Source organism: Cajanus cajan, chromosome 9 (assembly GCF_000230855.2).
Source record: "Cajanus cajan strain Asha chromosome 9, NIPB_CcT2T_4, whole genome shotgun sequence".
Classification (NCBI taxonomy): domain Eukaryota; kingdom Viridiplantae; phylum Streptophyta; class Magnoliopsida; order Fabales; family Fabaceae; genus Cajanus; species Cajanus cajan.
In genome coordinates, this window is record NC_138525.1 from 16,517,828 (window position 1) to 16,530,953 (window position 13,126).

At 33.4% G+C, this 13,126-nt stretch overlaps 2 protein-coding genes across 9 annotated transcripts; one reads left to right on the forward strand and one right to left on the reverse strand.

Annotated features, from left to right (window-relative positions):
* The first annotated feature begins 503 nt into the window (after positions 1-503).
* On the forward strand, positions 504-4,341 carry LOC109816270 (PPPDE putative thiol peptidase family protein). Of its 7 annotated transcripts, none has more exons than XM_083063038.1 (5): positions 518-659; positions 886-991; positions 1,880-2,120; positions 3,128-3,415; positions 3,823-4,341. In XM_083063038.1, exons 3-5 carry the CDS (start codon positions 1,910-1,912, stop codon positions 4,077-4,079), a joined length of 756 nt encoding a protein of 251 aa, XP_082919164.1. In that variant the 5' UTR covers positions 518-659; positions 886-991; positions 1,880-1,909; the 3' UTR covers positions 4,080-4,341. The 7 variants fall into 7 exon arrangements, with proteins under 7 accessions (XP_082919163.1, XP_082919164.1, XP_082919162.1 ...); XM_083063036.1 differs by having other exon boundaries at positions 886-944; XM_083063040.1 differs by having other exon boundaries at positions 886-940.
* Positions 4,342-4,737: 396 nt separating this feature from the next.
* LOC109790485 (lysophospholipid acyltransferase LPEAT1) lies at positions 4,738-12,848 on the reverse strand. 2 transcript variants are annotated; one of them, XM_083063032.1, is made up of 9 exons: positions 12,133-12,848; positions 10,988-11,107; positions 10,812-10,849; positions 10,525-10,589; positions 8,892-8,960; positions 8,094-8,227; positions 6,801-6,941; positions 5,487-5,550; positions 4,738-5,091 (listed from the first exon to the last, which is right to left on the reverse strand). In XM_083063032.1, the coding sequence occupies exons 1-9, from the start codon at positions 12,625-12,627 to the stop codon at positions 5,072-5,074; spliced, it is 1,146 nt and encodes a 381-aa protein (XP_082919158.1). In that variant the 5' UTR covers positions 12,628-12,848; the 3' UTR covers positions 4,738-5,071. The 2 variants fall into 2 exon arrangements, with proteins under 2 accessions (XP_082919158.1, XP_082919159.1); XM_083063033.1 differs by having other exon boundaries at positions 10,988-11,104; positions 12,133-12,846.
* Positions 12,849-13,126: the final 278 nt, after the last annotated feature.

Consider the following 13,126-nt stretch of genomic DNA (forward strand, 5'->3'; position numbering starts at 1 on the left):
AACATTACTAATATTCAAATTTAAAGATATTTCCCATTTTAATATCCTAATTAATATTAAATTGTAAAATTCAAATTACAAATAATTTATAATTAGTTGTAAAAGTAAGTATGAAATAATATGTTTGAAAGTGTCATCATTGATTGTGAAATTCTACGATAGTACTACTGGCGTACGTAATAAATCGTGTAGGCACGAACATTTATTAAAATAATAATATATTTCTATACATAAAAAAAGAAAAAAGAGTTTTGCAGCTTTGCCGTGGTGAAGTGCTTACCATAAAATTCTTCTGCTTTCGCATCTAAGAACTGAACAAGACAGTAAAAATTACGTTACTTTACTTTTTCCCAAGTATTGGAATTTTTAATAAAAATTTAAAAATTTCACTAACACAACACTGATAAAAGAACCGGTAATATATAATTAGGAAAAAAAAATACACTAGAGTGAAATTACATTAACTTTAACTAATAAAAGAAAATTGTGACCAAAGAGAATGTATATCATTTTTGTACATGACAATGGTTTGGAGTTGCTAACACAACACTACTAAACATTGTTTTTGTTTAGAATTAGAATCTCAATTGAGTCTTCACTTCATCGTTTTTGTGATTCTCTCTCTTCCTATAATGGCGGCACGCTTTCAATCTGTAGCTGTAAGTTCTTCATATTATTGTTATTATTATTATTATTATTATCTCTCTAAAATTGAGGAATTTGTAAATGTTTGGTTTTTGCTTTGGAGGTCACTGTTCTAGTGTTGTGCTGCTACATTAGCATTTTGGGACCATTCCTTTCTTTACCCCGCCACCAAAGTCCAAACAACTTTCTTTTTTTTTCTTCTCTGATGCCATTGTTGTGTTATACTCTTCCTTGTGCTAGATCTGAAGCTGTGAGGCCAAATCCTCTTCTTTCATTTCCACCACGTGCTTAAATTGCAAGTTGGAGCCTCCCCCTTCTGCTTCTACTTTATGCCCTGCTTCATTTGGTTGCTCTTAGCCCCTTTCAGAAACCAAAACACTTGCAATTTCTGTTCTTTCGGTTTTAGCAGTTTTTATTCTGTATTTGCTGTTTTGATCTGCTACTGATTCTGCTATGTTTCCTCATTTCCAATTCTGCATCATGTATTTTTGGGCCTTTTCATTCTGGGAAGTGTTTTTGAAGATCTTGTGTGTGTGTGTGTGAGTGTTGAGGGGTTGCAAAGTGATTAAGGGCCTGTTTTGACAAGCTTAAGTGGATGCACTTCTTAGAGAAAAAAATAAGAGAAATTGAAATAAGTTTTTTCATAAACTAAAATTAACTTACCAATTAGTTAAAAATAAGATTTGGAGGAGTAAATAAGAGATAATTTCTACAAATTAACTTATTTTCAAGTTAATTTTAACTTATGAAGAAGTTTATTTCATTTTTATCTCTTAGAAATGCTAACTTGTCATTTCATGGTATCATATCTTACATGAGTTTGTTGGTGTCTTCTTTTCTCCATAATTTGACAACCAAGTAGTTTGAATTTAAGTTTGACTTGTAGCCCTTTTGCAGTTAAGTAACAAGAGAGAGAGAGAGATTATCTTGGCTGAGTATTAAGATTGATAGGTGAAGTTAAATTGAACATTAAATTGGTTCAGCATTTTTGCAAGTCTATGGAGTCTGTTTCAATATGCAAGGTTTTTGTTTCCCCCCTCTTAGAAGTTGTGAATTCATCAAAATCTGTAGGTATCTTTAATTGGATTTCTTGTGCCATCTCTCATAAGAAGGAAGTCGCTAATGATAGATTTATGTCATAAAACTAAATTGTCAAAATTAAAAAATGAGCAAATGGGTTGATTGTTTTCAGAAAAGGAAGGAATGTTGGTGCTTAAATGTTTTCTGGATGCAGGTACTATGCTGGTGTTCCCTATAGGGAAAGATGAAATTGAAGTCTAAGAAAGGATGGAAATCTATTGTACCTCTACATTTGAAAGGAAAATCAGCAACCCGTTTTTCTTTATTTCGCAAAGTCAATTCAGCTGGCTATGGACCTGGGAAAACACCAGTTTATCTGAATGTGTATGACTTAACACCCATGAATGGTTATGTCTATTGGGCTGGTCTTGGTATCTATCACTCTGGTGTAGAAGGTGCACTTTTAAGCTTTGATGTTGAGTTTTGATTTTGCTTTGTCACTTAATTCAGGCATGTTATGACTTGTAGTAATCTGCTGTTTTTCTCAAATGTATCAGTACTAGACCTTGTCTTGGAGGGATATATGACCCTTTCATTTAAGTATGAATTGCATTTCCAGATTACAAGACAATCGGTCAATGGAGGAGACCTAAATTTTAATCCTTGCTAGGTTATGTGCTGTCTGAATAACTTCATAACGTGGATCTCATTTTTTATTTAACGAGTCTTACTAATAATTTCATGATACTCAATAATAAATAGTATGATGCCAAAAAGTTTACATTATAAGGTATCTGCATTACGAACATAAGAATGTTCAAGTTATTTCCAAAATCACTATTCTCTTCGTCCCATAATAGATGTCATGGGGTATACATTACCTATTTTTCATTTATATCTCTAATAATATCCCTTTAAAAATTTATGCTGCATCCTTTTTGACAAATATTAATAATAAAGTTAATTTTGTAAAATTACTATGCTCTTTCATCTATTTGTTATTTCTTATTGCATAATGTGGAATCAATATATTTGTGTTATATATAACATGTTTATTAGGAAATATATGGTTACCAATCACCCTTCACCCTTCTCTAATCCAGCTGTGTCAGCCTGCAGATTATCTTATTGTTTTGTATATTTTCTTGTTTAAATTCTTTACACTGGTAACTTGAGGACACTGAGTGAGCAAACTGGAAAATGCTCTGAAACCCCAATTTGTAACTTCCATACACAATATTTGTTCCTATAATTTTCTGTGCAATCTGAACTTATCTAAAAACCAAAGGAGGTAATTAAGGACCTCATTTGCAAGTGGTATAAATTAAGGACTTCATTTGTACTTAAGGGTGCTTCCCTAATTCTGCAGTAGTAAGTTTCTGCTTGGCTTCTCATTGAATGTAGCTATTTAGTTTTGAATTAGAATGTATATTATCTAATCAATTTTACCTGTATTTTACAGTTCATGGTGTAGAATACGCGTTTGGAGCTCATGACTACCCAACGAGTGGTGTTTTTGAGGTTGAACCTCGACAGTGTCCAGGCTTCAAATTCAGGAAGTCAATATTCATAGGAACCACATCTTTGGATTCGAGTCAGGTTAGGGAGTTCATGGAACGCCAGTCAGCAGGCTATAATGGTGACACATATCACTTAATTGTTAAGAACTGCAACCACTTCTGCAAAGACATATGTTACAAGCTTACGGGGAAATCAATTCCAACATGGGTAAATCGACTGGCCAGGCTAGGTATTTTCTGCTCTACTTGTTTCATTCAGATGGTAGTTAACTTTTGCAGTGTGTTTTCAACTTCTGCTGTGATTGGAATTTCTAAGTTCTTCCCCTTCCTTTTCCTTACAATTGGTAAGAAGTACATTGAGTTTTGGCCCAAGCTAAATGGTTAGAGGTTATTAGGTAGTTAACTAGTGGTTGCTACTCATTTGCATTGTTTTAGAATTAATGGCATAGCTAATAGTATGAACAAGAAAGGACGTTGTAAACTTGTAATGGCATAGTTGACTTTGTGAGATGTTGGTCATTAGAGTTTTATCCTAAACACCGATTAAAAAGGTTACTTGACTGATTGAGAGTTACGTCAGGCGTTGAAATTAGCGTCGTTACCCTTAATATCATATTATGTTGATTCCTTGTGGCAGGTTCAATTTGCAACTGCATTCTTCCCGAAGCACTAAGGATTTCTGCTGTGGGGCATGATCCTAATTATCAGCCTCGTGATAGTGAAAAGAGAAGGCTTCGAAGTGGCTTCAATTGCTTGTCCTCAATCTCAATGCGACAAAAGCACCTCTCCACATCTTCACTGTTTCTACAGTCACCCTTAAGAGGCTGCTTGTCATCATCGTGGCCCTCGTGGGAATTGAGAAAATCCATGAATCGTTCCATGAAAGAAAGGTAACTGAACTTTGAGAAGCTAGGAAATGCACGATTGTACGACTCTAGTTTATGGTAGTCTTTTGTAAGTAGGATTCGGGTTTCGTCACATAACTTCATTTTCTTGTCTTTTGCCCTTTAACTTTTCCTGTTTTTTATTGATTATGGTGCGACGATTTCCGTTGATATGGCTCATTCTGTCAATTTGCAACTAAGAATGATCCTTTCCAAGCTGTAGACGAAACTTATAAACGAGAGCAACACCACCTACTGGTGTAATTTTTTTACATTTTTAACTTTTTATGAGTCTCTTTGGATGTAAATTAAAAATGTTTTTGAAAGTTTTTTTTTAATTAAAAGTAAAGAATAGTTTTTAATAAAAAATTTCTCAAAAACATTTCTAAGTTTGTATCCAAAATGACTTTGTATAAAGATTGGCGAATAAAATGCATCAACAACCTCAATCCAATTATATGCAGAGAAAATTGACTGCGAAGGTTTTATATTAAACTTGTTAACCGGACAATTAATTCATTTGAAAAACAGAAGAAAAAAAAACAAATTATAATTTTACAACTCGATACGTACAAAAAGACTTGCATGTTTTTCTAAACGTGATGTTCACCCTTTACGATATATCGATGGTATACACAGGCAACATTTGGTTGCTAAAATTCATGACAGGCTCGCTTAAATTCTAATTCATAAACATCAACTTAAATATTTTACATATGTACGATATTCTCTGCGCCCCTAACTCTTCTACCATAAACTTAAGCACTTGTTAAGATTGAAATCATTACTAGGTTACAGACTTGCAACTTAAATCTCCCTAAGCAAAAAAAATAAAATAATCAGAATCAGCAATGATATTGTAAGCCACCTACATTGGAGAGGATCTCCATGGACCTCGACTATTCAAATATGAATCTAGCTCAGCACCGGATTTCCTGTACTATCTTTTTCTTTCATAACACAATACAACCATACAGCGAATACACTGACCATGAAGCCAAGTTAGCATTGGGAAAACAAACCTACAGGAACACGAAACAGGTGATTAAGATCCAAGTTTACATGGCCTTTCTCAAATGAGTCAGGAGATTCGTCAGAGAGGGTGCCCTTCAATAGTTATATTACTGCTCAAGTGTTCATAAATTTTGATACAATATAGTAATTTTTTTCCTACAAGTGTCTAACTTTTAATTCAAACCTTGTACCTCTTCTCTCATCTATTACAAAATGAATTGACAACAAATTTACGAAAAAATATACAAGGTCTACGTTGAAAGTTAGAAACACATGAAGAAAAAAAGTGATAAGTGTGGCTGAGACTACTAATCTAAAACTTGACTGGAATTAAATATCATTCGACACGAGGCCATGAAACTATCAATTGTTGATGCAAAACAGTAGGCAGGCTACTATTTACCATTGAGGGCAGCGTGATACATTCGTTTTTCAGCTAGCCCAATATCTGAAAGTATCAAATTACCCTGCGAGCAAAACATATAAACAATATCATGCTAGTATCAACTACCAGCTACCATTTAAATGGTATACAATACATTCTACTCCCCTTGGCTCTATAAATAACCACTGCATAGTAAATGCATAACATTGGGGCAAGTACCTTTGAAGGAAAGGATTTGGAAATAATGCAAGAGGAATGGAGATTATGATATTAACCAACTAGTGAAGCGAAAATTAACAGGAACAGAAGTTAATATTGTCCCTATAACTACTAGTATCATTTAATCTAAACCAAGAAATTTGTGCCCCTAAAACAATCTAATATCATCGAATCACTTGTATAAATTTTTCAAAACAGGATGCACTACCAAAACACAGAAAGAAATTATTCCACTTTACAACATTATTCCACTCCAATTATTCAGAATAACAGTTAATAAAATTGAAAATGGCATTCATTTTACAATGCGTTCCTCTTTGGTCTACTACCAAGCCCAGTCTGCACAAACTACTTTATTCACTCATTTTCATTAATTTAATTACACTCCCAACAGAGTATGTCCAAAAGAGGTCACGCACACACACACAAATGTCAAATGAAAAAATATGGAAAACTCAATCTATGGTTTTCTAAAATTTGGAACCAAGATCAACATGATAAAAACTTGTAATTTGGATGAAGTAACCAAAATAATTTTATAAAGAATTATTTAGTGATATTAGTTTGAAATATTACATTGGTGTCAATTTAGTAATTTACATATGCAAACACTGATAGATACCCATACCCTCTACTCAAGTCAATTTGATGAATAAAAATGTGAAAGGTGGTGATTGAATGAGTCGTCTGAGCCAGAGAAGGGAATATAATTGGGGGGTTTCTGTCAACGGCCATGACAGATGGCATCAGGGAAATAGGAGTCAGGAAGGAGTGTATGTTGTTACTTGTTAGAGAAAATGATTTTGAGCAGGAGGGTAAGGGGGGGAATCAGGCAGTCAATGGGAAGGGAACTGTGGCCTTTGGGCAGGCAGGACACAAGACCCCCCAAAGACTATGCAGTGTCTACCATATCCATCTTTTCTTTTCATTTCTGTTATCATTTTTCTGTTTTCGACAATTACAGAGGTCTTTCCCTGCTGTAAGGAGTTACATAAACACCGATTCCATGTATAGAATAAAATATATATGTCCTGCCCCTAATTAATTATGGTAAATCCTGTCAGGATGTAGTTTTTCATAATATATTTTAATTATTATACAGGAGTTACATACCTCACTTGCCATCAGCCTTCTAACATTATTAGCATATAGTTTGGGATCATCCTGCTCCTGCTGTGAGGGATAGTAAGTGGGTAACTGTGTCACTTCCATATAATTTACAAACTGACAGAGAATAAAAATCACATGGCGCACCTGCCAACAACATATACGTATATTAAAATTTCAACAAAGAAAAGAAGTAGCTTAGAGATAGGGCAATCATTCAAAATTAAATAACCAGCCAGATTCAACAAAAAGAACATTTATTAGCTCAGTATTAGGAATGTGAAGATAACTTTTATTTTAAAAGAAAAAATGATTGCATACAAAGCATTTTGTTTCTTCTACACGATTAGCACCACACACTATGTTTGAAGCACATGAGAAGATCTCTATTGGTCCTGAATGAAGTAATTACATTTTACACTAGTAGAAAGCAAATGATTTAGCTGACCCTTTGTCTGCATAACTGATTGACCATTCTCAACCCCCACACTAAACCCTGATGGTGTGTTTGGATGAGAAATTTTCCAAATTCAAGGAATTTGAAATTCTTGGTATTTGAATTACTTTGATTTCAATTTCTATCATTCTTAAAATATTTTGTTTGGATAAATCTATTCAATTTTTTTTAAAATTTTAAATTGTTAATTTGGATATGGTAATTTGATTCTACCATAGTAAAATTGATTTTAAAAATATATTTATATGTCGAGATTTTTAAATGAAATTGTATAAAAATAAATATTAACCAATTTTTAAATATTTAATAATTTTAAAATTAATATTAGATAATATTTAATAATTTTTTAAAGTATTTTTAAATATTTAATAATTAAAAATATGAAGAGATAAGATAAAACATATAAGTGAAATAAGGAAAAAAAATATGAGGAATTTCAAATTCTTACTTTTTTTTTTGGAGAATTTGAAATTCTACTATTTCAAGAAATTTCATAAATGCTTGGATTTCAAATTCTTTGTAAATTCTCAATCCAAACAAAGTATTTCACCTCAAAAAATTTAAAATTCTTTAAATAAATGAATTATTCCATTTAAATTCCTCATCCAAACACACTCCGAGTATAAAGAGTTTACACATCCACTTGTCCTCTCACAATTTGTAAACAAGAGACCAAACTTCAATCAGAAAAGGGCTTAAGAAGTAGGTGGCTTTTCACATCCAAGGAAAATTTACAGATTTAAATTACGACATACCGATACAGCAGTTTATATGTTTGGTACAAAAATAACAATATCAAATTCAGTGAAAACAGGAAGCTCTAATACTATTCAAATGCTTACACCAGATATGGATTCCCAGGCAGGGTTAAATCTCTGGTAATGATAACTTAAAATTACAGGAAGTACTGGTGCTTTTGCTAAAAATCCACCAGTCTTGAATGGAAGGAGAAACTCCCCATTTGTGGTTGTACCTTCTGTAGAATATACAATGAACAATTATGATTGTCAAGATCACTGATAATTATTGATAGATACAAACTAATGATATACAAGGAATTATACAATGAGCAAAAATTTTAATATTGCCTAGGATATGAGGCGTGACACTGGCAAAACAGAACAGTTAATAAGAGTATAAAGCTAAAGAAATTTAAGGTATAGACTATAAAGCAATATTTGAAGACGAAAATGAGAGATGAAGTAGCTAAAAATAAATTTAACAAATGAATCGTTAGGTTTAACAAAGAAGTAAAATGTTGAAAAATATGTTCAATCACTTTAAAAAAGAACTTGAAGGGAACGGTAAATTAACATCTACATCCACCTACATTTCCAGGACGAGAACATGGATGCCATATTCATTTCATACATAGGATATGGTGAACCTGTGAAGGCAACAACTTCTATCTTCAATTGATTACACATGCCCGCACACATACCCACATGTATATATACGGAAAAGACTTCTACATTTGTCAATTAAAATAATATACAAGATGCACAATGAAAATAAAATCAAGCAAAAGTGAAACTTATGACAGTAACAAAATTAACAGGATTATTTTTACCCGACTCCCCCACTGCCCCGTCGCCCCGTCCTGCCCAAAAAAGAGAACATACAATTAAGAAGATGATAACCTGGAAATAACATCATTATTGGAGCAGATGTATTTTGATGAGCTTCTCGAATTCTTTCAGTGACAACAGCTGCGGCAAGAAAGGTCAGTTTAGTTTTACCAGACATTTAATAGACCTAAATATGCCACGAAAAGATTGCATTTAGTATCAAGTCTAGCCACAAGTTGCAACACTAGAATATATGTTTAAAGAAAGTATTAAGAATCTAAGATCCTCACTTGACATGTTAATACACATGAATATGCATAGTCAAAAGACAATTGGGACACCCCTACACATGACAAACAACTAGAGTCTATCAAGTACCGATAATTCAATTTGTCTCATGTATTTGTATCCAATAGATATCCAATGAGACATATAAGCATGTCTAATATATAAATATGGAAGCATTATCCATTGATGAACTAAAAAAAGAAATTTCCCTCTTAATAGATGGTTTATTCCTATTTGTAAACAATAGGAAGTAATTCATGATGACAGTGAAATATCCAAGAAGTATGCTCTTAATTTGGATATGCAGAATTGCAATTACATATTTATTTTTTTTATGATCTTTTATACACTTTTACATATTTGTCTTACTCGTATTATCTTATATATTTATTGAATAATCATATTGCAGTATTGGATACATTATACATATCCGAAACATGTATCATATCTATACATCATAAGCTAGAGTATATCTAGAAGCCTAAAGAGAAATTAAAAAACTAAAGTAATCAATCAATTAAAATTAAACACAATAAAAATTACTTATTTTGATCCACTGTTAATAAAAAGAAATTATAAAAACAGTTAACCATATATGACACCACCTATAATGACTGCAGAACATCTTTTATATATAAATGAAACCTTAACACCCAAATGATTTAGAACTTTATTGTGTATAATACTATAATTAGATGAAGTGTTTTAGATGATCCATCAAGAAATACGACATATACAGCAGAAAGGAAACACCTTTGCAACATCTGAATTTTTAAATAACACGATGATTATTCTTTTACTTCTTCCACAAACACCATATAGTTAAATAACGTAATTTCAACAAAAATAACTTTTTGTCTGCACAACTCACATATTTAAAATATAATTTAATGCAGGCTTGAGAAGAACAGGAAAAATTGGTCAGAAGCTTCTAACCTGGCCAGTTTATATGGCCGGTGATGCTCATAAGAATTCAAAAAGTTCCCACTTTCGTCCTCTCACCAATTTTAATAACTCAATTTCCTATATGAATATCAGATTATCTACCCCAATTGCTTCCAGACATCATACTTGTTCAAAACCAACTGTTATCAGGAGCAACAGATAAAAAAATTCTATTGTAAGATAAATTCTCACAGATCTTTCAATCAAGATAATCCAGTTGGAAGTTCTTGAATCAAAACCCATCAATCTCTGTACCATTTATGGACTCAAAATCAAACAATTCAAGATCAAAGGAACCAAAATTGTCGCAAACAATGTTTTCTTCAATAATTTAAAAATTCAAGATCAAATGATTCCATGCAACTTTTATGCCACTAAAATATGAAGGGAAGAATCACGCAGAAGGAAAAGATGGGGTTTACTTTATTAAAATTGCACACATTTTCAGAATTATTTCAAAGTACATACACACCTGAAACACCCTTAAAGTCCGATGACTTCGATTCCCGTTGAACCAAGACGCAACCAAGGCACTTACTGTCACAACTCACAAAACATGCCATGTATGTAAGCAAGTGATTCTGAAAATTCCTACTAATAAAGAAAGGATATGGAACATTTAAGCAGATAAGATGTAACATTCTTGTTGACTAACTTTGAGTTGATCCTAAATGAAGTTTCAATCTATCACTGAGAAAAAAATAATGAGGGACATACCCCAGGATCTAAATATGAAGAAACTGATTAAAAGACACAGACCTGATGAGACCAACAAGAGGAAGTTTAGCCACTGATCTCTTCATCGATGAGATCCAAGATTGAAATAAAGCATTTGAAATTAAAAAAAAAAAAAACGTCAGTTACAAAACTATAGGCCAACAATGAAACATGTGCTTAAGAGTAAGGGAGGAAGGACTTGTCACAACATCACAAACCTTAGCAACGAAACTTGGGAATGTGGAAGATGTGTGATACAAAATATCCAAATACGACACATGATTAGATATTATAACACCAGGTCTACTCGTGTCTTCAGGCTGAGCATTGTTTTCCTTCTTACATTAAAAAAGATGAAAGAAATAAAATAAGTAGAAGTAAAATCAAATACCAAAATAGAAATTTTTCATTGAAGAAATAAAGGAAATGATATGGCAGGAAACCAAGTTATCAATCTAATAGCTGTTTAAACACAACATTCCCTTTGCCCTTTCGAGAAGGAGCAGGGGCACAGTTTCTCAGTAGGTCCATTGACAGCAAAGAAAATCAGACAAAGGAAAAATAAATAATTGACAACAATAATTGTAATAATAAAAATTCATCTTATCTATCTACCAATTTCGTCAATGACTATTCTCTATTAGAAAACTTTGGCTAACCATTTTTAGTAGAATCCCTCTTCCACACCATGTTTTTTACATCTTCAAAATTCAAACCCGAGACTTTACTTAAGAGAATCAAGTCCAATAATACTACTCTAACCAACTACTCGTTGGTACACAAGCACAAACATGTGTTTGGATTAGCATTTGCAAAATTGATTTTACAAGGTTAATTTTGAATTACTTATATCGGGATATTCTTATCTTAAAAACAATATATTTTTTTTTATGCAAGGATGAAGTTTCCTAAAGTTGATTCAACTCTATCAATTTTGAATCCGGAAACAAACATGTGACTAGTAACCCAAAATCATGCTAACTAACTTATATCTCAACATGATTTTAGTGTGTTTGGATACACATGAAAAATGACAAAAACCACGTCCGTCTAATTAAAAACCCCAAAATCACTTGTTAAAGTGTGGTAATTACCTTTGCATTTCTAGTTACTTCTAGTGCCTAAGTATTAATAAATTTCTCTTGCTGACCCAAAAAAAAAAAAAAAAAAAAGATGCAGAAGCAACATCCTATTGGCTTCTATCTATACGCATCAAGAATGTGATGCCAAACACGCTATTAAACAGGTATATCGCCTTTTTAATTGTAACGAATGCCATGACACGTGCAGATAGAATGTATATAATGAGGAAACAATGAAATCGAAGCAGAATAGTTTCGGTGCGATTAAGTAAGCGAAGCACCTGCGCGGAGGTAGGGTTTTCAGCAGGAGTAGGTGGAATCCGATAGGAGCGTGTAATCCAATAAAACCCTAACACGAAGAGCATGAGCCTGGAGAGGGCTCTCCCGCACTGAACAATGACGACCCTCCGCCACCCAACGAGGTGCGCGTAATCCTCCTGGTGCTCGTCCTCGCGATTGGGAACGGAGTGCATCGTGCAAACCCTACAAATCATGTAATAGAGCACGAGGATGGTGGCGACGGCGACCACCCTGACCGGGACCAGCGTCACGAGCGCCACGCCGAGCAGCACCTTCTCCCGCGTCGGCAGCTCGCCGCGTCCCATGGCGCCGTAGGCGTCGCGCCGCACGAACGCCGCGAATTTCTTCTCGAGCTCGTCGGAGGCGGCGGCGGCGGTGGCGGACTTGAGGAGAGGGCGGTCATCACTAGCCGGAGCGCGCGGCGGCGGCGGCGGCTTCGGCGGTTTTGAATCCAGGTTTTGGAGTTCGGACTCCATGGAGCGTTAATCATATGACCAATTTTCTTCCATTTGGTTGCTTGTTTCGCAAGAAAGGAAATGGAATACGCAGAACAGAACGAGAGAAGAATGAAGATGAAATGAAAGGATTTTTTATTTATTTATTTTTTATCTTTTAATTTTTGAAAAAGGAAAACAGATACACTGAGTGGAAGACAATTGAGAGCCGATAATTTACATCGAAAATCATTTGTTTATTTATTTATTTTAATTCCACTTTTAGTTATCTTGTAACCTGTTCTAGTTATTTATTTTGTTTTGTAACAAAATAACAACAACAAAAAAAATTAAAAACCAAACGTCAATATATAATCTGTTTACACAGGGGCTAATATATAGGGCGTTTAAAGGGTGGCAAAAATTTGCAATAATTATTTTAATAATATTTCTTTGAAATCAGATTTTGATCAGTTTTCCTTTCCATTAAAATATTATATATTTTTGTTTTCATGTTTTTGGTTTTCGTAAAATTAATTTT